This window comes from Diaphorina citri, unplaced genomic scaffold (genome assembly GCF_000475195.1).
Source record: "Diaphorina citri unplaced genomic scaffold, Diaci psyllid genome assembly version 1.1 scaffold2387, whole genome shotgun sequence".
Lineage (NCBI taxonomy): Eukaryota > Metazoa > Arthropoda > Insecta > Hemiptera > Psyllidae > Diaphorina > Diaphorina citri.
Genome location: NW_007379811.1, coordinates 1 through 24,815, shown reverse-complemented (window position 1 = coordinate 24,815; position 24,815 = coordinate 1). Strand labels below are relative to the sequence as shown.

General features: G+C 40.9%; 1 protein-coding gene across 1 annotated transcript in view; it reads right to left on the bottom strand.

Moving 5' to 3' along the window:
* Positions 1-24,810, bottom strand: part of LOC103518851 (titin) — a gene marked incomplete at both ends in the record, with an annotated part of 44,739 nt that extends 19,929 nt beyond the window's left edge. The window contains 11 exons of the mRNA XM_026830535.1: positions 3,962-4,326; positions 5,180-5,292; positions 6,126-6,858; positions 6,967-7,803; positions 7,984-8,160; positions 8,482-8,689; positions 8,759-8,827; positions 9,758-9,927; positions 10,596-10,901; positions 11,174-11,473; positions 12,258-24,810. Coding sequence (XP_026686336.1) covers positions 3,962-4,326; positions 5,180-5,292; positions 6,126-6,858; positions 6,967-7,803; positions 7,984-8,160; positions 8,482-8,689; positions 8,759-8,827; positions 9,758-9,927; positions 10,596-10,901; positions 11,174-11,473; positions 12,258-24,810 — 15,831 coding nt within the window. The remainder of the gene's footprint in view (positions 1-3,961; positions 4,327-5,179; positions 5,293-6,125; positions 6,859-6,966; positions 7,804-7,983; positions 8,161-8,481; positions 8,690-8,758; positions 8,828-9,757; positions 9,928-10,595; positions 10,902-11,173; positions 11,474-12,257) is intronic.
* Positions 24,811-24,815: the final 5 nt, after the last annotated feature.

Here is a 24,815-nt window from a genome sequence, read left to right as displayed (position 1 = left end):
GCAATTTCTTTGTGTTATTATGTTACAATTTTTGATGCTCACTGCAACATTGTAGGATTTTCCAAATAGGTATCTCAATAATCCCAACATACAATGTTTACCTACTATGCTGGCACCGGTCGCTATGCACATTTATATTACATAGCTATTCATTTTCCTCACGAGCCTGAGTGAGCCCCGTAACAGCCAGTCACGGAATCAATCATTTGCATGATGCAATTTTTTTGACCCCATCGGGAATCGAACCCGGGTGTCCCGGGTGCAAGGCGAGCGCAGTGACCACTACGCCATGGGAGTTGACTTGCTTTCACTAAGTAATTAGCTTGGTTGGGAACGCGTCTGTCATGTAAGAGCTAGGCCGCGGGTTCGATTACTACCGGGGGCTCGCCAATAGCTTACATTACGGTGTAACCTTAATCCATATGGATGGATTAAAATTTCCTGGAAAATATTTTTCATAAGGTAACTTTTACTACCTATCGGAATAAATTGAGTACTTCAGTAAAATAAAACATAAGAGAAATTATGGCTTTCCACGGTTGTGTAAAGACTGTAAAGAGGACTAATCAAACAATAATACGAGAAATATTTCACAGAGGTGGAATATTTTGAACGGAAAATGATTTCACCTATTCCGGCAGATACAATCCGCCTTAAACTCGTTTCCTCTTCAATGGAAAAATGTTACCTACTTTGAATTTTCAATCGTGAGTTGGTTTTCGCCAAAGGTGCTTGCTCTTGCTTTTCTAAAACCCGGCCCCACATTATTTCCTAGGCCCTGGCTGTAGCATATTCAAGTCAAACCATAGACACAAAACACATGCACATTAATGAACAATGCATATGCACCACCATATGGAAACCTTGGTTTTTTAGATCAGTAGATAGGCACGGGCATTTTCAGCCATATTGCACCATTGAAATTTGAAAAAAGTCAGTAAGGAAGCCATAAAAATGGAAACACCTCCAAATGAAAAAGAAGGTAATTTTCCCCTTTAAACAGCTTGCTCAGCCATGTAAAATCAACTTTTTAGAAGAAAAACCAAGGTCAATGGTTTTTTAGATCAGTAGATAGGCACGGGCATTTTCAGCCATATTGCACCATTGAAATTTGAAAAAAGTCAGTAAGGAAGCCATAAAAGTGGAAACACCTCCAAACGAAAAAGAAGGTAATTTTCCCCTTTTAACAGCTTGCTTAGCCATGTAAAATCAACTTTTTAGAAGAAAAACCAAGGTCTCTGCAGAGGTGGTCAACAAGAAATACCTATAGGGATGCTTGGAAAATTTAGGCTTGTCTCACATTGGACCCTCTATAGACTCGGTATCGTTTTCGCAACTTTGGTTTTGCAGGCGACTAAGCGCTACTAAAAGTCGCGCATCTACGCTTCCAATGTGAGATAAGACCGTCTATTCAAAACGTTTAACAAAAGGTATTTTGAACAGAAAGGCTTTGTTCAAACAAAGGCTGAAAAAGAAAACATTTATCTTACTTGTCAAATATTGTCCTCGAAACGTAGGTAACTAGGTACGTAACACTAAGGTCCAGTCTCACAAATCTAAGGTTCACAAATTAACCTAAGGTCCAGCCTCACAAGCAATAACTAACAAATTAATGTCTGCTTTTGTGGGGTCAACAAGCACTATTATCTCAAAGAAAAGACGAACTGTGTACGTAAATATGTATAATTTATGGTAAAACCGATTTTCTCGCTATGTCTATCGCGACACCACGTTTGGTTCTTCACGTCTGTTACTTGACTGAAACGCAGTCTGCGGCATTCATAACACTTTGAACGCTTTCCCATATTTACAACCTGTTCTGTCCTCCTGTACTGAGAGGCAAGAAATGAAGAGATGTCATCAGCTTATCTATTTTGTTGGAACATCAGATACTGAGACATCAATCAAGACATCAGATATGGGTTGTTAAACCCATAAAATACACGAGACCTTGTTTAAACTGCTGGGGTAAAGGGAATTTTTGGTCTCATTCGAGCAGGATAAACAAGGTACATTCTATTCTATTCTAGTTTATTCTACGTATATTCTATTCTATTCTATTTTATTTTTGTGACTAGTTGTACAAATGACATTTCCAAATACTTACACAATCAAGAGAAAGACGGCCGGAAACGGTTGGGGGTGTTAAGCGTTAACGTTGAACTGCTAAAAATAAACAAAACAGCAACAATGCAAACAGAAATTAAAGCAACACACAAACAATAATCTATGCCGCTCAGGCCGCTCTAGACAACAAACTACGAAATGAGTTTTTGTCTACAAGAGACACAAAATAAAGTGGGAAACTCAGTTCCTCACACAATAAGAGAGGTTTGCTCACATATAAAAAAGAAATATTAGTAAGGAGGGCAACGCAAAGGGACTAGTATCTAATTATATGAGGTTGAGTAAATCACAAAGCTATCAAAATAACTACTTAAATCAATGCAAAATATAACACAATAACTAAAAATAAACCTTTTAGTTTATACTGAGACATCAATCAAGACATCAGATATGGGTTGTTAAACCCATAAAATACACGAGACCTTGTTTAAACTGCTGGGGTAAAGGGACTTTTTGGTCTCATTCGAGCAGGATAAACAAGGTAAATTCTATTCTATTCTAGTTTATTCTACGTATATTCTATTCTATTTTATTTTTGTGACTAGTTGTACCAGATCATGGTGAGATTGGAGAGGAGAAAGTGAAGAGGTTATGATTGCTACCTCAATCTACTTCAGTAGCCTTGCTATCAGAGCCGAATCGTACACCTAGCACCTAGGGTTTCGAGAACGATATTCTTTTTATTTTTATCAAACTCTCTGGGGCAGTGGTTAGTGCGGTGGACTTCGGATTTGGAGATTGGTTGTTCGAACTCAGGTTCATGAAATTTTATGCGAAGTCCAACGCGTTAACCACCACACCACTGAGGTTGGTTGTGTACCTAAAATGAGAGACATGTTAAAGTAAAAGATTGAAATGTGTACAGTTGTAAACATACAAGTCATAAAACATCATAGATAGATAAAGGTAACCGAAACATGTCCATGCAAAATTCAAAGAGAAGCTTGAAATGAGAATTTGATTAGATCAAGGAGAAAATGTGAAAGAGAAATTGCAAAAGAGTGTATGGTTTTAAACCTCTTTAAGAAGAATTAGAAATGGCACCCAAAAGAGAAGAGAAGAAATTGAAGGCGGAAAACTCTGAAAAAAGTCGAAAGCAAAATAATGGATTATTACTAGTATTATTAGTGAAGCATTGTTATAAATACCAATGTAGGTAGTAGTAAAAAAAAAACTTTTTCCTCACAAAAGAGTCTTCAAACACTGGCTTTGGAACAACAGATTGGACCAAGCTACTCCTCAAAAGGCTTTTAATGGAAAGGCCTAAAGTTCTGACCATTAAATGGTTGGTCCCACAATCCTGGAGGCCAGGACTAGCCTTGCTACAAACTATACCCCTTCACCAAAAACCTTGGCAGTTAAATACAGTATTAAACGCCTTATATTATCAAGCTTGCCGGGAGGCGCGTGAACGTCAAGAGTTCGAAACTCCACCCGGCCTATATAAGCCCCAACAACCACTCGCCTGAAGCAATGAAATTGAAAAGTAATTTATATAGAAAAAAGATTTGAAAAGTAAAATATTTAACAAGTTTATTTAACTTACTCAATACAGTCGTACTGTTGGCGACTCCATATTCGTTCAACGCTTCGACAGTATATTCGCCCGCGTCCTCGGGCGTCGATTCCGAAGAGAGAAGAAAGACAGGATAGGAGAAAGCCAGCCGTTCCGAGAACGAACATCATCCGTTCAGGATAAAATCCGCCCCGAGCGGGAACCCGCGGCCTAGCGCTTACAAGGCAGACACGCTACCAAACAAGCTAACCAGGCTGGCCTTAAAGGTAAACTATCGTTAAATATACACAACAAATACTCACTGAGGACTAGGTTGGCTCTACACTCTGCGCGACCGAACGTATTGACAGCTTTGACCGAGTAGACGGCCTCGTCCTGTGGCGTAGCCTCTGATATGCTAAGGACACATTCGCCGGTAGTCGGGTTGAACTCCATCGTATGGCCATTGTCAGGAAGGATCTCTTCCTTACCGCGATACCAACAGATGGATGGCGTAGGCCGACCTGTGACGGTGGCTTTCAACGTGGCAGGAGACTGGGCTTCCGCTATGACTGGTTTCAGCGGTTTGGTGAACTTGGGCGCCTCACCAGATTCTTCTTTTTCTGTGGAGGATATTAGCAAATATGAGTAAATAATGTAAGTATACACGGTGAACTTGGGCGCCTCACCAGATTCTTCTTTTTCTGTGGAGGATATTAGCAAATATGAGTAAATAATGTAAGTATACACTTTTTTTTTAGGATATACCTACATGTCTTCTTCTTCCTTCTATTGCATGAAATAAAAGGAAAAGACTCGGGGGCTAGAAAAAATGGACTTACTTCTGGTTGAAAAAAAGATTATAAAAAAATAATAATAAAAGTAATAACAATAAAAAGTCACAATATGTTGACTTTCACAATGCCTTTGATAAGGTTGAAAAAGTGTTGCTATTTTCCAGAAATCCATAAACATACTTAGGTAATGGAAAGCATAATATTGTGAGAGCAAAGCATGTTCAAATCCAACTCGGAAAAAGTTCAAAATTACAGTCAGAAAAAGTTGAACAGAATGGGCAAAAGAAAAGTACAAGGTACATTAATAAGGCACACATGATTGTTTAAGGTGGATATTATGTAGGTATACCTGATTTTATCATTCTTTGCTCGTTCAACGGCCAGTACCATTTTTTATTATTATTATTATTTTATTTTTTTTTTTCAAGCCAAATTTTAGAATGAAACCATTGTCATATCTTTTTTTATTTTTAATTTATAAAAAAAGATATGACATTGTCATATCTAAACCAAATATTAATACTCAAAACTCATTAATTAAAACGGAAACAAAAATCAAAAGGATTGAAATAGCGGTAAACAGGTACGCCGCCCCACGCTGGTAGAAACAAAAAGACTGGAAGAAGGTTACTCTTAAAAAAGATTCAATCAGGATAAAAGGATTAGTATGCAAATTAAAACGTAGCCTTGCTATCAGAGCCGAATCGTACACCTAGCACCTAGGGTTTCGAGAACGATATTCTTTTTATTTTTATCAAACTCTCTGGGGCAATGGTTAGTGCGGTGGACTTCGGATTTGGAGATTGGTTGTTCGAACTCAGGTTCATGAAGTCCAACGCGTTAACCACCACACCACTGAGGTTGGTTGTGTACCTAAAATGAGAGACATATTAAAGTAAAAGATTGAAATGTGTAAAGTTGTAAACATTAAAGTCATAAAACATCATAGATAGATAAAGGTAACCGAAACATGTCCATGCAAAATTAAAAGAGAAGCTTGAAATAAGAATTTGATTAGATCAAGGAGAAAATGTGAAAGAGAAATTGCAAAAGAGTGTATGGTTTTAAACCTCTTTAAGAAGAGAAGAATTAGAAATGGCACCCAAAAGAGAAGAGAAGAAATTGAAGGCGGAAAACTCTGAAAAAAGTCGAAAGCAAAGTGATGGATTATTACTAGTATTATTAGTGAAGCATTGTTATAAATACCAATGTAGGTAGTAGTAAAAAAAACTTATATTTCCTCACAAAAGAGTCTTCAAACACTGGCTTTGGAACAACAGATTGGACCAAGCTCCTCCTCAAAAGGCATTTAATGGAAAGGCCTAAAGCTCTGACCATTAAATGGTTGGTCCCACAATCCTGGAGGCCAGGACTAGCCTTGCTACAAATTATACCCCTTCACCAAAAACCTTGGCAGTTAAATACAGTGTTTTTTTTTTTTTTTTTTTTTTTTTTTTTTTCTCAAGAAAAGTGTTTCATTGCCATTTTTATTTTGAAGCAATCGAAAAACTGCTCCATAATTGGGACATCTTGTTCTAACCGTACAAAAACTCGGGACCCAGTGAGGCATCAACAAAAGGAGAAAAATATCGGCCGGGATTCAAAACCAGCACCTTCGGATTGAGAGTTGACAAAAAAAAGTGTTTCACTGCCACAATTTTTTGTCGATGGTGGGATTCGGAACGAGGATCTTCTGCATGGCAAGCGAGAGAGTAAGGGCCGAATTTTGAACTCTTGAGTATTCTGAAGACTTGTCTGACTTGCTGGGTTTGACGAAGGCAGCTGCTAGACCACCATCATCATGCGTGTGACATTGACTCTCAAGTAGAAGAAACTCCTGTAGCTCCTCCTGACTATCCACTGTATGGAGTTGGAAGAATAGCTCTGGATCTACCTCCCTGGGTTCCAGAGGATAGTATGTGTTGGGGAATGGCAAGGCATCTGTTTCTATCTTGGACCGTGGAAACGTTTGACTTCTACAATCATCTGGCATGTGTGTCTCGGAGTAAGATACATTCTGACAAGAGGAGCTTTGATGCTTCATTTCTAATTTCTCATCAGAACTGGTCTTCTCGTCTGAGCTTGTTTTGCAGCTGGCAGACTTGCTAGCGCTGGTAGTGGGTTCACTGTTTTCTTCAATAGGGGTGAGAAGGTCAAAGCCAGGGTCTGTGGAGGAGCCATCATCCACATCATACTCTCCGTATTCAAAATCTTCATCAAACTCCTCTTCTATAGGAGGTTCAGGATCTCTTTCTACAATCTCATCATCCTCCTCTTCTTCTTCTTCATAGATGTGAGGTACAGGGGTACGGACTTCTATTTCCAAGCTATCCATCTCATCTGGACTGTCCTCCTGACATTCTTTCATCGTATCTTCTGTGGAGGAGCCATCATCCACATCATACTCTCCGTATTCAAAATCTTCATCAAACTCCTCTTCTATAGGAGGTTCAGGATCTCTTTCTATAATCGCATCATCCTCTTCTTCTTCTTCTTCTTCTTCTTCTTCTTCTTCTTCTTCTTCATAGAAGTGAGGTACAGGGGTACGGACTTCTATTTCCAAGCTATCCATCTCATCTGGACTGTCCTCTTGACATTCTTTCATCGTATCTTCCGATCTGACATCTTCTTCACTTTCCACCTCTTGTATGATAGGTTGAGTTGATACTTTGGAACTTTGCCCACTATCTGAGGCATCGTCACTAAGTTCTTGAATGAGAGGTTCACTGGAGTAGGTTCTAATGATAGGAATGATGTGAACGACTTTGGGTTCTTCTATGATTGGAGATTTATCCTTGGTAAATACTTTGCTGTCACCGTTTTTTATTTGCCTTAGATTTTTCACAAGTTCCTCCATATCCGTATCAATATCTTCGGTGCTACTTGATTCCTGATAGGCTTTGTTCGTGATAACCATACTTCGCATGTTCGGGTCCTTGTGGATTTTATCTTGCTCACTTATCTCAACTTTTGTTTCGGATTTCGTCTCTTCAAAGTCGTCTTGATTCGTAATGTAATACTCTTTCTCGATACTACTTGCATTACTCTCATCGCTTGATCTACTCTTGTAGCTTCGAACATCATCCTTATCCACCACCATGAAGTCATCTTCATCATTTGAACTATCATCTGTTCTGGAGCTACCAGTGGATGTTCTTGTAGACAGTACAATTTTCACTTTGGATTCATCCATAGTGGGTTTTATGGATAGTTCATCTATCTGGGGCAATCGTGAGATCTTGTGTTTCGTATCACTCGCTATGGTTGCTATACTGTCAGATGCTGGATCTTCTGATTGTTGTACATCATTCCCATTGGATGGACTTGTTGCATCATGGCTATCTCGTTCGGTGTTAGCAACATCGTCAGCATTAGTTTGACTAACTAAGACAGGAACTGAAAGTAGTTTAAAAAAAAAAATTCTTAAAACCTCTCCGAACACTCTAAGCCTAACCGCCTCTAAAAGGTAATTCGGTTTTAAAATTCGACCCTAAGTGATAACTCCGTCACAGAGGTGCACCGATGAAATAAAACCTACTTTTAACACCGTTTTATTGGTAACTTACTTCTTGGGTTTTCCCAGTTCAAGTGGAGCTGTATCGTCCAGGGGGATGATAAAGCAAGGAGCGCTAAATTCTTCTATCCTGTCCAAGGCATCCTTGTCTAGTAGATCATCTTCAGATATGCTAAGACCGGTCATGAGAGATGTGGCAACCTCGGAATCCGGCACGTATTCGTACGCTGAAAATAAATCAATAAAAAATGTTGTTATTTTTGAGAAAAAAAAAGAAAGAAAAACAACACCACCAAAAAACAAAAAAAAAAAAATCTTTCTTTGAGGACCTTCTCAGTTATCAACTAGAGCTGTTCGGATGATAAAACCCCATCATGAGGCTTTGATAGCATATCAAAGCCATGGAAAACTAAATAAAAACAAAGATTTCACTTGGCTCTCTGTGAATAACACTACACAGCTTCACAGATCCTCTCTTTGAAGGGCATCTGCAAATACAAAAGCAATTCTTTCGCCGTACCTATTTAGGAGGTTGAAGTCCCTCTTACCTTCTACGGCCAAGGTTGCAGCAGCCACGGCCTCACCCACAGGATTCACGGCCGTACACGAGTACAGGCCGGCATTTTCCGGGAACACCTCTGATATGGCCAGCTTACACAGGCCATCTGTGTCCTGGTAGATGGTGACTTCTTTGCCTTCCTTCATAGGTGTACCGTCGTGGGACCAGGTCACCAGAGGCGTGGGTTTGCCGGTAACCTGCAGTTCGGTCATTGAATATTAGGCAGTGTTTAAAAAATGGCCATCTGTGTCCTGGTAGATGGTGACTTCTTTGCCTTCCTTCATAGGTGTACCGTCGTGGGACCAGGTCACCAGAGGCGTGGGTTTACCCGTAACCTGCAATTCGGTCATTGAATATTAGGCAGTGTTTAAAAAATTTTCTTCTTTTTGGGCTTATCCTTCAATACCTCATCTCCTACTTCCTCTGGTTTTTCTTCGAAATGTAATTCTTCAACGTCATCAACTTTTTCTTCTGTTTTCGGTTTCTTTTTCTTTCTTATTTTCTTTTCACCTTCAATACCTAATTCTTCAGATTCAATACCCTCTTCTTTGATGTCATCTTTTACAATTTCATCAGGCTGTGGCAATTCTTCTTGAATTTCTCCACTTTTTTCTGGTTTGTCTTCAGGTTTCTCTATATCTTCACTTTCTTCTTTTACATGTGGAGATTTGGGTTTCTTTTTGACTTTGTCGTCAGGACCTTCAAATTCTTTGGGTTTAATTTCTTCTTCCTCTCTCTCATAAACTACCGGGGGCGGATTTTATCCTGAACGGATAATGTTCTTTCTCGGAACGGTTGGTTTTCTCCCATCATACCAAATTTCAAGTCTCTAGCTCTTACTGTTCTCGAGATATTTTGTTTACAGACAGACAGACACACAGGGACCAATGGCTGAAACTTTGGATTTCTACCGGGGGCGGATTTTATCCTGAACGGATAATGTTCTTTCTCGGAACGGTTGGTTTTCTCCCATCATACCAAATTTCAAGTCTCTAACTGTTCTCGAGATATTTTGTTTACAGACAGACAGACACACAGGGACCAATGGCTGAAACTTTGGATTCAGGCTCTATGGACCTCAAAGCGTGTTTTGCCACTAAAAACTGACCATCGAAAATTTGACCCGATTACATTACTTTCTTTCCTATAGGATAAGGGAAGTCAAAGCGTGTTTTGCCACTAAAAACTGACCATCGAAAATTTGACCCGATTACATTACTTTCCTTCCTATAGGATAAGGGAAGTAAAAATGACGCTGAACTCACCACAACTGGTTCAGAATGAATGAACCACTGGAACGAGGCTGTGGGATGCGACTCCACACGGACATCCATCATGACAGTTTCAGCCTCGGCTACTATTTGAGGCCGGAGTGGCTGAATGAATCTCGGGGCTCGAACCCCGCTCAGTAGACTCTCCTCGATTTCCTCACGATCTAAAAACCAAACCAAATCAATAGAATCGTTGTTTTTGCCTTCTTAGTAAGTAATGTCTGATCTTACCACAGAGTTTTTAATTAATCCAGAGTTAAAGAAATAAATCAAATAGAATCGTAGTTTTCGCCTTCTTAGTAAGTAATGTCTGATCTTACCACAGAGTTTTTAATTAATCCAGAGTTAAAGAAATAAATCTAAAGTGTAAATCAAATGGATGACATCAAAGAATACCATTAACAGTGTGTTAACATAACTCTCAGTGGTAGTGGTCAGATCGGGCATAAGTACTTCTGTATTAATTTAGATTAGAGATAATAATTATGTAGATACCTTTTATGTCTCATTAAAGTCCTTTGAACTTAAATTGTCGGATTATCGCAGGATTGAGCTACACTATAAGATACCCAGCGCGATTCAAGAACTTAATCCCAAGTAAGTTTGACTTGTTTAATCCCCCCCCCCTCTCGAGCTCAATTTTTCTCCTGTACTGTATGCCAGGCTCCGAAAAATTGGAGTGTCTGGACTCTCGCCAAAAATCCTGGATACGGCCCTGCCGCGACCTATGTTTTCTCCTGTACTGTATGCCAGGCTCCGAAAAATTGGAGTGTCTGGACTCTCGCCAAAAATCCTGGATACGGCCCTGCCGCGACCTAAATTGGTAACTTACCTGTGATTGTGACGGATCCCGAAGTCCTAGCCTCGCCAGCTTCATTGACCACCCGGATTTCATATTTTCCGGTCGTTTTCTTGGTGGTCTGTTTGATGACCAGTTTGGTCACATTGTCCTTGGTTTCTATATCCTTACTGACAATCTCCTTGCCGTTCTTGAACCATTTCACTTCCGGCGTGGGCGTTCCTGTATATTCGGCTTCTAGAGTGACGGTCGAGTCTTTGGGTACCAGGAGAGCTTGTAGGGGACGCACAATCGTGGGAGCTTCTAGGACGCGCGGCTTGTCAATGGTGGTCGCTTTTCCTGTGAAGAAAATAGGAGAGGTGAGTTATGGGTAAGAGGTTTGATGGGAGCTGTAACTCCTAAAGTCTTATTATCCCGAGATCGAAGAGAGAAGAAAGACAGGATAGGAGAAAGCCAGCCGTTCCGAGAACGAACATCATCCGTTCAGGATAAAATCCGCCCCGAGCGGGAACCCGCGGCCTAGCGCTTACAAGGCAGACACGCTACCAAACAAGCTAACCAGGCTGGCCTTAAAGGTAAACTATCGTTAAATATACACAACAAATACTCACTGAGGACTAGGTTGGCTCTACACTCTGCGCGACCGAACGTATTGACAGCTTTGACCGAGTAGACGGCCTCGTCCTGTGGCGTAGCCTCTGATATGCTAAGGACACATTCGCCGGTAGTCGGGTTGAACTCCATCGTATGGCCATTGTCAGGAAGGATCTCTTCCTTACCGCGATACCAACAGATGGATGGCGTAGGCCGACCTGTGACGGTGGCTTTCAACGTGGCAGGAGACTGGGCTTCCGCTATGACTGGTTTCAGCGGTTTGGTGAACTTGGGCGCCTCACCAGATTCTTCTTTTTCTGTGGAGGATATTAGCAAATATGAGTAAATAATGTAAGTATACACTTTTTTTAGGATATACCTACATGTCTTCTTCTTCCTTCTATTGCATGAAATAAAAGGAAAAGACTCGGGGGCTAGAAAAAATGGACTTACTTCTGGTTGAAAAAAAGATTATAAAAAAATAATAATAAAAGTAATAACAATAAAAAGTCACAATATGTTGACTTTCACAATGCCTTTGATAAGGTTGAAAAAGTGTTGCTATTTTCCAGAAATCCATAAACATACTTAGGTAATAAAGCATAATATTGTGAGAGCAAAGCATGTTCAAATCCAACTCGGAAAAAGTTCAAAATTACAGTCAGAAAAAGTTGAACAGAATGGGCAAAAGAAAAGTACAAGGTACATTAATAAGGCACACATGATTGTTTAAGGTGGATATTATGTAGGTATACCTGATTTTATCATTCTTTGCTCGTTCAACGGCCAGTACCATTTATTATTATTATTATTTTTTTTCAAGCCAAATTTTAGAATGAAACCATTGTCATATCTAAACCAAATATTAATACTCAAAACTCATTAATTAAAACGGAAACAAAAATCAAAAGGATTGAAATAGCGGTAAACAGGTACGCCGCCCCACGCTGGTAGAAACAAAAAGACTGGAAAAAGGTTACTCTTAAAAAGATTCAATCAGGATAAAAGGATTAGTATGCAAATTAAAACGTAATATCATAAATAAAATTATCACTCTCAAACGCAAAATAAATTAAACAAAAATCACACGTAATCAAATACCTAAAACAATCAGATTCGCCGAACAAGTTGCAACACCACCTATGTTTGTAGCTTTACATGTGTAGACACCAATATCTTCTTTTGTGGGATTGATGATCTCTAAGGTGGATACACTCTCGACAGTTGTTATAAGATAGTGTTCAGTAGCATGCAACTCGGTTCCATCTTTTTGCCAGGTCATAGTCGGCAGAGGATGACCCTCTACCTTACATGTGAACAGAGCTGGCTGTTCTTGATGACTTACAACGGGTTGTATCTTCTCAATAAACCGGGGTGCCAATACTTCCGCCATATCAAACTCAACTTTCTCAACTTTACCTCTCTTCACTTTCACTCTTTTAATTTTCGTCACTGTTTCCTCTACTTTCTCAACTTCCTCACTTTCTTCTGGTTTGTCATCGGGTTTCTCTACCTCTTCACTTTCCTCTTTTACATGTGGAGATTTGGGTTTCTTTTTCTTTTTGACTTTCTTGTCTTCAGGACCTTCAAATTCTTTGGGTTTAATTTCTTCTTCCTCTCTCTCATAATCAAACGGTTTAGGTTTACCTACACTTGGTTCTTTTGGTTTTGTTTCATCCTCAGGTTTATCTTTCTTGAAAGGTTTCAATTTGATAGGCTCAGGTTGTTCTTCTTCTCGTGGACCTTGCTTGTATTTTAGTTTGATATCGTCCTCTTCTTCATCAGGTTTTTCCTTTGGTTTCCCTAAGATCAATTTCTTGTCTTCTGGGAGTTCTTCTTCTTTTTCTGGTTTGCCCCATCGACCGGGTCTTTTCTTAGGGGCTTCTTTTTTATCTGTAGGCACTGGTGCTTCCGTTTCTTCTGGAGCTGGTATTTCAGGGGATTCACCAGTGGGAAGTGGTTTCAGTGGTTTCAACTTGTAAGATTCGTCATCTTCAGGTTCAGATCGAAGAGGTTTTCCAAGAGTAGGTTTCTCCACCTTCTCTGGGAGAGATTCTTCTTTTTCGCTTGGTTTTCTCGGAATCTTTTTAAGAGTAACCTTCTCTTGATCGTCTTCCTCTTGAGGAATCTTTCCTTTGCCCATTACTAATTTGCGTGGCTCAGTTTCTTCAGGCTGTACTTTTTCCGGTTTATCTCTCGGTTTTGTAACATCTTCTGGTACTGGCTTTTCTTTTCGTAGAGGTAAATCCTCCGAAGGCTCGAACTTTTCAAGCTCCTGCAGTTCAACAGGAGTTGGTTTGAATTTCCTTCTCTTTGTTTTCTTAATTTTCTGAGCTTCTTCGTAGTTACGAGACAATATACCATTGTCAATGAAGATTTCGGGTAGATCTGTATACACGCAATAATAAGGACTTGGAGGATAGTCGAACCTTACAATTCTACTCTTCAGAAGTACTTTTGGTACCTCAACACTCTTTATTTCTTTTTCAGGTCTTTTTGGAGCCTTTTTCAGTTTCATCGTTGCAAAAGATGGTAGATCAGAGACGGGTATTGTTTTTACTTTGGTTGGTTTGACCTCAGTTATAACCAAATCTTGCTTCAAATGTTTTAGTCGATCTCTCGCTGAAGCTAGATCCTCAGAGGGAGCTTCATCAACCTTGGGTTTTTTCTTCTTTTTGGGCTTATCCTTCAATATCTCATCTCCTACTTCCTTTGGTTTTTCTTCGAAATGAGTTAATTCTTCAACGTCATCAACTTTTTCTTCTGTTTTCGGTTTCTTTTTCTTTCTTATTTTTTCACCTCCAACAACTAATTCTTCAGATTCAATACCTTCATCTTTCACGTCATCTTTGACAATATCATCAGGCTGTGGCAACTCTTCTTGGATTTCTTCATTTTTTTCTGGTTTGTCTTCGGGTTTTTCTATATCATCACTTTCCTCTTTTACATGTGAAGATTTGGGTTTCTTTTTCTTTTTGACTTTCTTGTCGTCAGGACCTTCAAATTCTTTGGGTTTAATTTCTTCTTCCTCTCTCTCATAATCAAACGGTTTAGGTTTACCTACACTTGGTTCTTTTGGTTTTGTTTCATCCTCAGGTTTATCTTTCTTGAAAGGTTTCAATTTGATAGGCTCAGGTTGTACTTCTTCTCGTGGACCTTGCTTGTATTTTAGTTTGATATCGTCCTCTTCTTCATCAGGTTTTTCCTTTGGTTTCCCTAAGATCAATTTCTTGTCTTCTGGGAGTTCTTCTTCTTTTTCTGGTTTGCCCCATCGACCGGGTCTTTTCTTAGGGGCTTCTTTTTTATCTGTAGGCACTGGTGCTTCCGTTTCTTCTGGAGCTGGTATTTCAGGGGATTCACCAGTGGGAAGTGGTTTCAGTGGTTTCAACTTGTAAGATTCGTCATCTTCAGGTTCAGATCGAAGAGGTTTTCCAAGAGTAGGTTTCTCCACCTTCTCTGGGAGAGGTTCTTCTTTTTCGCTTGGTTTTCGCGGAATCTTTTTAAGAGTAACCTTCTCTTGATCGTCTTCCTCTTGAGGAATCTTTCCTTTGCCCATTACTAATTTACGTGGCTCAGTTTCTTCAGGTTGTACTTTTTCCGGTTTGTCCCTCGGTTTTTTAACATCTTCTGGTACTGGCTTTTCTTTTCGTAGAGGTAAATCCTCCGAAGGCTCGAACTTTTCAAGCTCCTGAAGTTCAACAGGAGTTGGTTTGAATTTCCTTCTTTTTGTTTTCTTAATTTTCTGAGCTTCTTCGTAGTTACGAGACAATATACCATTGTCAATGAAGATTTCGGGTAGATCTGTATACACGCAATAATAAGGACTTGGAGGATAGTCGAACCTTACAATTCTACTTTTCAGAAGTACTTTTGGTACCTCAACACTCTTTATTTCTTTTTCAGGTCTTTTTGGAGCCTTCTTCAATTTCAACGATGCAAAAGATGGTAGATCAGAGACGGGTATTGTTTTTACTTTGGTTGGTTTGACCTCAGTTATAACCAAATCTTGCTTCAAATGTTTTAGTCGATCTCTCGCTGAAGCTAGATCCTCAGAGGGAGCTTCATCAACCTTGGGTTTTTTCTTCTTTTTGGGCTTATCCTTCAATATCTCATCTCCTACTTCCTTTGGTTTTTCTTCGAAATGAGTTAATTCTTCAACGTCATCAACTTTTTCTTCTGTTTTCGGTTTCTTTTTCTTTCTTATTTTTTCACCTCCAACAACTAATTCTTCAGATTCAATACCTTCATCTTTCACGTCATCTTTGACAATATCATCAGGCTGTGGCAACTCTTCTTGGATTTCTTCATTTTTTTCTGGTTTGTCTTCGGGTTTTTCTATATCATCACTTTCCTCTTTTACATGTGAAGATTTGGGTTTCTTTTTCTTTTTGACTTTCTTGTCGTCAGGACCTTCAAATTCTTTGGGTTTAATTTCTTCTTCCTCTCTCTCATAATCAAACGGTTTAGGTTTACCTACACTTGGTTCTTTTGGTTTTGTTTCATCCTCAGGTTTATCTTTCTTGAAAGGTTTCAATTTGATAGGCTCAGGTTGTTCTTCTTCTCGTGGACCTTGCTTGTATTTTAGTTTGATATCGTCCTCTTCTTCATCAGGTTTTTCCTTTGGTTTCCCTAAGATCAATTTCTTGTCTTCTGGGAGTTCTTCTTCTTTTTCTGGTTTGCCCCATCGACCGGGTCTTTTCTTAGGGGCTTCTTTTTTATCTGTAGGCACTGGTGCTTCCGTTTCTTCTGGAGCTGGTATTTCAGGGGATTCACCAGTGGGAAGTGGTTTCAGTGGTTTCAACTTGTAAGATTCGTCATCTTCAGGTTCAGATCGAAGAGGTTTTCCAAGAGTAGGTTTCTCCACCTTCTCTGGGAGAGGTTCTTCTTTTTCGCTTGGTTTTCGCGGAATCTTTTTAAGAGTAACCTTCTCTTCATCGTCTTCCTCTTGAGGAATCTTTCCTTTGCCCATTACTAATTTGCGTGGCTCAGTTTCTTCAGGCTGTACTTTTTCCGGTTTATCTCTCGGTTTTGTAACATCTTCTGGTACTGGCTTTTCTTTTCGTAGAGGTAAATCCTCCGAAGGCTCGAACTTTTCAAGCTCCTGCAGTTCAACAGGAGTTGGTTTGAATTTCCTTCTCTTTGTTTTCTTAATTTTCTGAGCTTCTTCGTAGTTACGAGACAATATACCATTGTCAATGAAGATTTCGGGTAGATCTGTATACACGCAATAATAAGGACTTGGAGGATAGTCGAACCTTACAATTCTACTTTTCAGAAGTACTTTCTGTAATTCAACACTCTTGATTTCTTTTTCAGGTCTTTTGGGCGCTTTCTTTAATTTTATTGTTGCAAAGTATGGCAGTTCAGAAACTGGTATTGTTTTTACTTTGGTTGCTTTTATTTCAGTAATGACAATGTCGCGTTTGAATGGCTTAAGTCTTTCTCTGACAGCTGCTAGATCTTCAATTGGAGTTTCTTCTAAATGCATTTTTGGTGTCTTTTTCTTTCTTTTGGTTTTTTCTTCATTTTGTTGATCAGTTTCCGCAGGAGATGGCTCTATTTCATAATCTTCCATTGGGGTTTCTTCTAAATGCTTTTTTGGTATCTTTTTCTTTCTTTTAGTTTTTTCTTCTTTTGGTTGATCAGTGTCTGCTTGAGATGACTCTTTTTCAAAATCGAAACTTTCTGTACTATCTAAAGATTTGATATTACCACCTGACACGTCCTCTTCGACAGGTTTAGTTTTTCTTGCATCAATACCTTCCATTGGTTGCTCTTGTGAAGGAGTGATTTTGTCTTGAGGTATAGTTATTGATTCTTCGTATTTTTCCTTTGGTGTAATTTCTTCTTGGTCAGACTTGGCCCACCGACTGGCACGTTTTTTCTTTCTGTCTGTTTTATCTGCTGGGATAGAAGTGTCTGTTTCCAATAAACCAGATTTCTCAGGTAGATCTTCAGAAAGGGAGGAGTCCAATCGTTTCAAATCTACTTTATCGGGTTCGGTGATATCATCGTCTAAACTTGAAGGTTTGTCTTTTTTGACTGGTTTAAGAATAACTTTTTCTAATTCATTTTCTACAGATGGTCTGAGAGTTCTTTTAGTCTTCTTAAGGGATATAGTTTCAGATTTTTCATCAATGGGGACTGATCCAGACTTGGATGAAGGAAGTTCAGTGACCTCTACGCTATCTTCTAATGCATTGTCCAACTGAGTTTTATCGTCATCTGGCTCTTCAATAACAGTTACTTCCTCTTGACCTCTTTTCAATTTTTTTATTACTTTCTTCTTTTTTGTATGTATTCTTCCTTTATCATCTGTGGAAAATACTTCTTGAATTTCAACTGACTCTTTTTCTGGAATATCTTCATCAAGATCTGATTCGAAGATTTCAACAATTTCCGGTCTATCTAAAACAGAAATCTCTTCTTCACCCCCTAAAGTCTTTTTTATTATTTTATCTTTCCGTATGACAGGTTTTCCTTTATCAGTCGTAATTGTTTTGATTTCTTCAATACATATTTTTTCAGGAGAAAATTCTAATAAGATTGGTTTTGAGTTTTCATCGTCGAAATAGGTTTCCGCTTGATCATTTGTAAGTTCTTCAACAACAGGTTCTCGAACGTAATACTCTTCCTTACCTTCTTTTTCAAGTTTAATTTTCTTTTCACGCTTAACTTTCATTTTCCCGTTTTTATCCTCTATTATGACTTCCTCGACTTTAGTAGTTACTACTCCCGAAGCATTATCCGCAGAAGTAAGTATTTCTTTAACTATAGGTTGATCTTTTACTATTATCTCTTCTTTCCCAGATGACAATTTTTTCACAACTGTTTTTCTAGTGCTAACCTTTTTCCCCTCTGCTTGTTTCTCAATCTCAGTAATAACACGAGCTTGGGGAGCTTTTTCCGTGACGAAAGGTTCCGTTTTTTCTTCTGGCAATTCTTCTACAAATGGCTCTATAATATTTACCACTTTGAGTATTCCATCTTCTATTTTCTTAACAACTCTCGTCCTCTCAAAGACACGTTTTCCTTTATCGTCTTGAGATATGGATATACGAGTTTCAACAACATCTGCAGGAGAGTCTGTTATTTCCAGGCCATCAATTGGGACAGGAACATCCCCTTCAGGGATAACCTTTTTCTTTGTTTTCGGAACTTTCTGAAGAATGACCACTTCTTTTGGTTTGAATGAATTTTCTTGTTTTGCTTGTTCTTCCTCCAATTTTATTCGATCAGCAAACGATTGCCTCCTTTTCTCTGTCTTTTTTTCTGCAGATTTAAATATGGAGATAGCTAAGCTAGCTTTCTCAAGTTCGGTGGCATTTTCAGGCAATTCAGGTTGCGAAATAGTGAAATATTCTGGAACATTAAATTTTTCCTCGTCCTGTATAATTATAGGTTGAGGTTCCTCTATCTTCTCATCACTGAAGAAGGTTGTGTCTAAAGGAAGTGCTGAATCATCTACGACTTCTGAGGTCTCAGGTTCCTCAATCACTTCTTCCTTTCCTCGTTTCACCTCAGTGAAATATTCTGGAACATTAAATTTTTCCTCGTCCTGTGTAATTATAGGTTCAGGTTCCTCTATCTTCTCATCACTGAAAAAGGTTGTGTCTAAAGGAAGTGCTGAATCATCTACGACTTCTGAGGTCTCAGGTTCCTCAATCACTTCTTCCTTTCCTCGTTTCACCTTTTTAATCACTTTCTTTCGTTTCACAACCTTTCGACCTTGATCGTCAGTTGTGTACTCTTCCTTTGTGCTTGTTGTTACTTTCTCCGGAGTCTGGTATTGCACTCCGACACCGGGTTTGGGTTGTTCAACTACTTCGGGCTCTTCCAAAGTGATCACTTCTTCTTGCCCGGCCTTACTTGTTTTTCGCACCTTTTTCACTCGCTTTACTCGCTTACCACCTTTGTCATCTTTCACGACAACCTCTTCTATCTCTACACTCACTTTCTCTGGGACTTCCTCACTCGCCACCACTGGTTTCAAGTCTACTTCCCTTGGGAAAGAGCCTGTCCTTTCGTCAGGTAGTTCTACGATTTCCGGTGACTCGACCGTTTCAACACGATCGCCCCGTACGCGTTTCGTTTTCTTTGTCCGCTTCAGAACCTTTTTGCCGTCCTTGTCGCGAGTTATAACTTCTTGGACCTCGGTTGTTACTTCGTCAGGTAGTTTGTCGAGTTTTTCAGTTACGGGCACTTCGGATTTCGGCTCTTCACGAACAAAGATTTCCTCTTTCAGGTTGTCTTTCGTTTTGACGACCTCTTTGCGAGTTTTGTAACGTTTGCCTTTGTCTTTCGTCAGTGTTTCCTGTACGTTCCGGACTTCCGGAGCTTGTTCGGTAACAAACGGTTCGCACGTTTCTTCCGGAATTTCGGTTGTCAATGGTTCGACAACACTCACGACTTCCTCTTTCCCGTCAACCGTTTTCTTCACTACCTTCCTTCTTTTTACGGATTTCTTTCCGCGTCCATCTTGCGTGATGGTTACCTGAGTTTCGGTTTTTACCTGTTCGGGAACCTCGTCCGATGAAGGTGCAGCTAATTCTTCGATGGGAAGTTTATCGTCCTCTACAAGTTCTACAGTTTCGGGTTCCTCAATCACTTCTTCCTTTCCTCGTTTCACCTTTTTAATCACTTTCTTTCGTTTCACAACCTTTCGACCTTGATCGTCAGTTGTGTACTCTTCCTTTGTGCTTGTTGTTACTTTCTCCGGAGTCTGGTATTGCACTCCGACACCGGGTTTGGGTTGTTCAACTACTTCGGGCTCTTCCAAAGTGATCACTTCTTCTTGCCCGGCCTTACTTGTTTTTCGCACCTTTTTCACTCGCTTTACTCGCTTACCACCTTTGTCATCTTTCACGACAACCTCTTCTATCTCTACACTCACTTTCTCTGGGACTTCCTCACTCGCCACCACTGGTTTCAAGTCTACTTCCCTTGGGAAAGAGCCTGTCCTTTCGTCAGGTAGTTCTACGATTTCCGGTGACTCGACCGTTTCAACACGATCGCCCCGTACGCGTTTCGTTTTCTTTGTCCGCTTCAGAACCTTTTTGCCGTCCTTGTCGCGAGTTATAACTTCTTGGACCTCGGTTGTTACTTCGTCAGGTAGTTTGTCGAGTTTTTCAGTTACGGGCACTTCGGATTTCGGCTCTTCACGAACAAAGATTTCCTCTTTCAGGTTGTCTTTCGTTTTGACGACCTCTTTGCGAGTTTTGTAACGTTTGCCTTTGTCTTTCGTCAGTGTTTCCTGTACGTTCCGGACTTCCGGAGCTTGTTCGGTAACAAACGGTTCGCACGTTTCTTCCGGAATTTCGGTTGTCAATGGTTCGACAACACTCACGACTTCCTCTTTCCCGTCAACCGTTTTCTTCACTACCTTCCTTCTTTTTACGGATTTCTTTCCGCGTCCATCTTGCGTGATGGTTACCTGAGTTTCGGTTTTTACCTGTTCGGGAACCTCGTCCGATGAAGGTGCAGCTAATTCTTCGATGGGAAGTTTATCGTCCTCTACAAGTTCTACAGTTTCGGGTTCCTCAATCACTTCTTCCTTTCCTCGTTTCACCTTTTTAATCACTTTCTTTCGTTTCACAACCTTTCGACCTTGATCGTCAGTTGTGTACTCTTCCTTTGTGCTTGTTGTTACTTTCTCCGGAGTCTGGTATTGCACTCCGACACCGGGTTTGGGTTGTTCAACTACTTCGGGCTCTTCCAAAGTGATCACTTCTTCTTGCCCGGCCTTACTTGTTTTTCGCACCTTTTTCACTCGCTTTACTCGCTTACCACCTTTGTCATCTTTCACGACAACCTCTTCTATCTCTACACTCACTTTCTCTGGGACTTCCTCACTCGCCACCACTGGTTTCAAGTCTACTTCCCTTGGGAAAGAGCCTGTCCTTTCGTCAGGTAGTTCTACGATTTCCGGTGACTCGACCGTTTCAACACGATCGCCCCGTACGCGTTTCGTTTTCTTTGTCCGCTTCAGAACCTTTTTGCCGTCCTTGTCGCGAGTTATAACTTCTTGGACCTCGGTTGTTACTTCGTCAGGTAGTTTGTCGAGTTTTTCAGTTACGGGCACTTCGGATTTCGGCTCTTCACGAACAAAGATTTCCTCTTTCAGGTTGTCTTTCGTTTTGACGACCTCTTTGCGAGTTTTGTAACGTTTGCCTTTGTCTTTCGTCAGTGTTTCCTGTACGTTCCGGACTTCCGGAGCTTGTTCGGTAACAAACGGTTCGCACGTTTCTTCCGGAATTTCGGTTGTCAATGGTTCGACAACACTCACGACTTCCTCTTTCCCGTCAACCGTTTTCTTCACTACCTTCCTTCTTTTTACGGATTTCTTTCCGCGTCCATCTTGCGTGATGGTTACCTGAGTTTCGGTTTTTACCTGTTCGGGAACCTCGTCCGATGAAGGTGCAGCTAATTCTTCGATGGGAAGTTTATCGTCCTCTACAAGTTCTACAGTTTCGGGTTCCTCAATCACTTCTTCCTTTCCTCGTTTCACCTTTTTAATCACTTTCTTTCGTTTCACAACCTTTCGACCTTGATCGTCAGTTGTGTACTCTTCCTTTGTGCTTGTTGTTACTTTCTCCGGAGTCTGGTATTGCACTCCGACACCGGGTTTGGGTTGTTCAACTACTTCGGGCTCTTCCAAAGTGATCACTTCTTCTTGCCCGGCCTTACTTGTTTTTCGCACCTTTTTCACTCGCTTTACTCGCTTACCACCTTTGTCATCTTTCACGACAACCTCTTCTATCTCTACACTCACTTTCTCTGGGACTTCCTCACTCGCCACCACTGGTTTCAAGTCTACTTCCCTTGGGAAAGAGCCTGTCCTTTCGTCAGGTAGTTCTACGATTTCCGGTGACTCGACCGTTTCAACACGATCGCCCCGTACGCGTTTCGTTTTCTTTGTCCGCTTCAGAACCTTTTTGCCGTCCTTGTCGCGAGTTATAACTTCTTGGACCTCGGTTGTTACTTCGTCAGGTAGTTTGTCGAGTTTTTCAGTTACGGGCACTTCGGATTTCGGCTCTTCACGAACAAAGATTTCCTCTTTCAGGTTGTCTTTCGTTTTGACGACCTCTTTGCGAGTTTTGTAACGTTTGCCTTTGTCTTTCGTCAGTGTTTCCTGTACGTTCCGGACTTCCGGAGCTTGTTCGGTAACAAACGGTTCGCACGTTTCTTCCGGAATTTCGGTTGTCAATGGTTCGACAACACTCACGACTTCCTCTTTCCCGTCAACCGTTTTCTTCACTACCTTCCTTCTTTTTACGGATTTCTTTCCGCGTCCATCTTGCGTGATGGTTACCTGAGTTTCGGTTTTTACCTGTTCGGGAACCTCGTCCGATGAAGGTGCAGCTAATTCTTCGATGGGAAGTTTATCGTCCTCTACAAGTTCTACAGTTTCGGGTTCCTCAATCACTTCTTCCTTTCCTCGTTTCACCTTTTTAATCACTTTCTTTCGTTTCACAACCTTTCGACCTTGATCGTCAGTTGTGTACTCTTCCTTTGTGCTTGTTGTTACTTTCTCCGGAGTCTGGTATTGCACTCCGACACCGGGTTTGGGTTGTTCAACTACTTCGGGCTCTTCCAAAGTGATCACTTCTTCTTGCCCGGCCTTACTTGTTTTTCGCACCTTTTTCACTCGCTTTACTCGCTTACCACCTTTGTCATCTTTCACGACAACCTCTTCTATCTCTACACTCACTTTCTCTGGGACTTCCTCACTCGCCACCACTGGTTTCAAGTCTACTTCCCTTGGGAAAGAGCCTGTCCTTTCGTCAGGTAGTTCTACGATTTCCGGTGACTCGACCGTTTCAACACGATCGCCCCGTACGCGTTTCGTTTTCTTTGTCCGCTTCAGAACCTTTTTGCCGTCCTTGTCGCGAGTTATAACTTCTTGGACCTCGGTTGTTACTTCGTCAGGTAGTTTGTCGAGTTTTTCAGTTACGGGCACTTCGGATTTCGGCTCTTCACGAACAAAGATTTCCTCTTTCAGGTTGTCTTTCGTTTTGACGACCTCTTTGCGAGTTTTGTAACGTTTGCCTTTGTCTTTCGTCAGTGTTTCCTGTACGTTCCGGACTTCCGGAGCTTGTTCGGTAACAAACGGTTCGCACGTTTCTTCCGGAATTTCGGTTGTCAATGGTTCGACAACACTCACGACTTCCTCTTTCCCGTCAACCGTTTTCTTCACTACCTTCCTTCTTTTTACGGATTTCTTTCCGCGTCCATCTTGCGTGATGGTTACCTGAGTTTCGGTTTTTACCTGTTCGGGAACCTCGTCCGATGAAGGTGCAGCTAATTCTTCGATGGGAAGTTTATCGTCCTCTACAAGTTCTACAGTTTCGGGTTCCTCAATCACTTCTTCCTTTCCTCGTTTCACCTTTTTAATCACTTTCTTTCGTTTCACAACCTTTCGACCTTGATCGTCAGTTGTGTACTCTTCCTTTGTGCTTGTTGTTACTTTCTCCGGAGTCTGGTATTGCACTCCGACACCGGGTTTGGGTTGTTCAACTACTTCGGGCTCTTCCAAAGTGATCACTTCTTCTTGCCCGGCCTTACTTGTTTTTCGCACCTTTTTCACTCGCTTTACTCGCTTACCACCTTTGTCATCTTTCACGACAACCTCTTCTATCTCTACACTCACTTTCTCTGGGACTTCCTCACTCGCCACCACTGGTTTCAAGTCTACTTCCCTTGGGAAAGAGCCTGTCCTTTCGTCAGGTAGTTCTACGATTTCCGGTGACTCGACCGTTTCAACACGATCGCCCCGTACGCGTTTCGTTTTCTTTGTCCGCTTCAGAACCTTTTTGCCGTCCTTGTCGCGAGTTATAACTTCTTGGACCTCGGTTGTTACTTCGTCAGGTAGTTTGTCGAGTTTTTCAGTTACGGGCACTTCGGATTTCGGCTCTTCACGAACAAAGATTTCCTCTTTCAGGTTGTCTTTCGTTTTGACGACCTCTTTGCGAGTTTTGTAACGTTTGCCTTTGTCTTTCGTCAGTGTTTCCTGTACGTTCCGGACTTCCGGAGCTTGTTCGGTAACAAACGGTTCGCACGTTTCTTCCGGAATTTCGGTTGTCAATGGTTCGACAACACTCACGACTTCCTCTTTCCCGTCAACCGTTTTCTTCACTACCTTCCTTCTTTTTACGGATTTCTTTCCGCGTCCATCTTGCGTGATGGTTACCTGAGTTTCGGTTTTCACCTGTTCGGGAACCTCGTCCGATGAAGGTGCAGCTAATTCTTCGATGGGAAGTTTATCGTCCTCTACAAGTTCTACAGTTTCGGGTTCCTCAATCACTTCTTCCTTTCCTCGTTTCACCTTTTTAATCACTTTCTTTCTTTTCACAACCTTTCGACCTTGATCGTCAGTTGTGTACTCTTCCTTTGTGCTTGTTGTTACTTTCTCCGGAGTCTGGTATTGCACTCCGACACCGGGTTTGGGTTGTTCAACTACTTCGGGCTCTTCCAAAGTGATCACTTCTTCTTGCCCGGCCTTACTTGTTTTTCGCACCTTTTTCACTCGCTTTACTCGCTTACCACCTTTGTCATCTTTCACGACAACCTCTTCTATCTCTACACTCACTTTCTCTGGGACTTCCTCACTCGCCACCACTGGTTTCAAGTCTACTTCCCTTGGGAAGGAGCCTGTCCTTT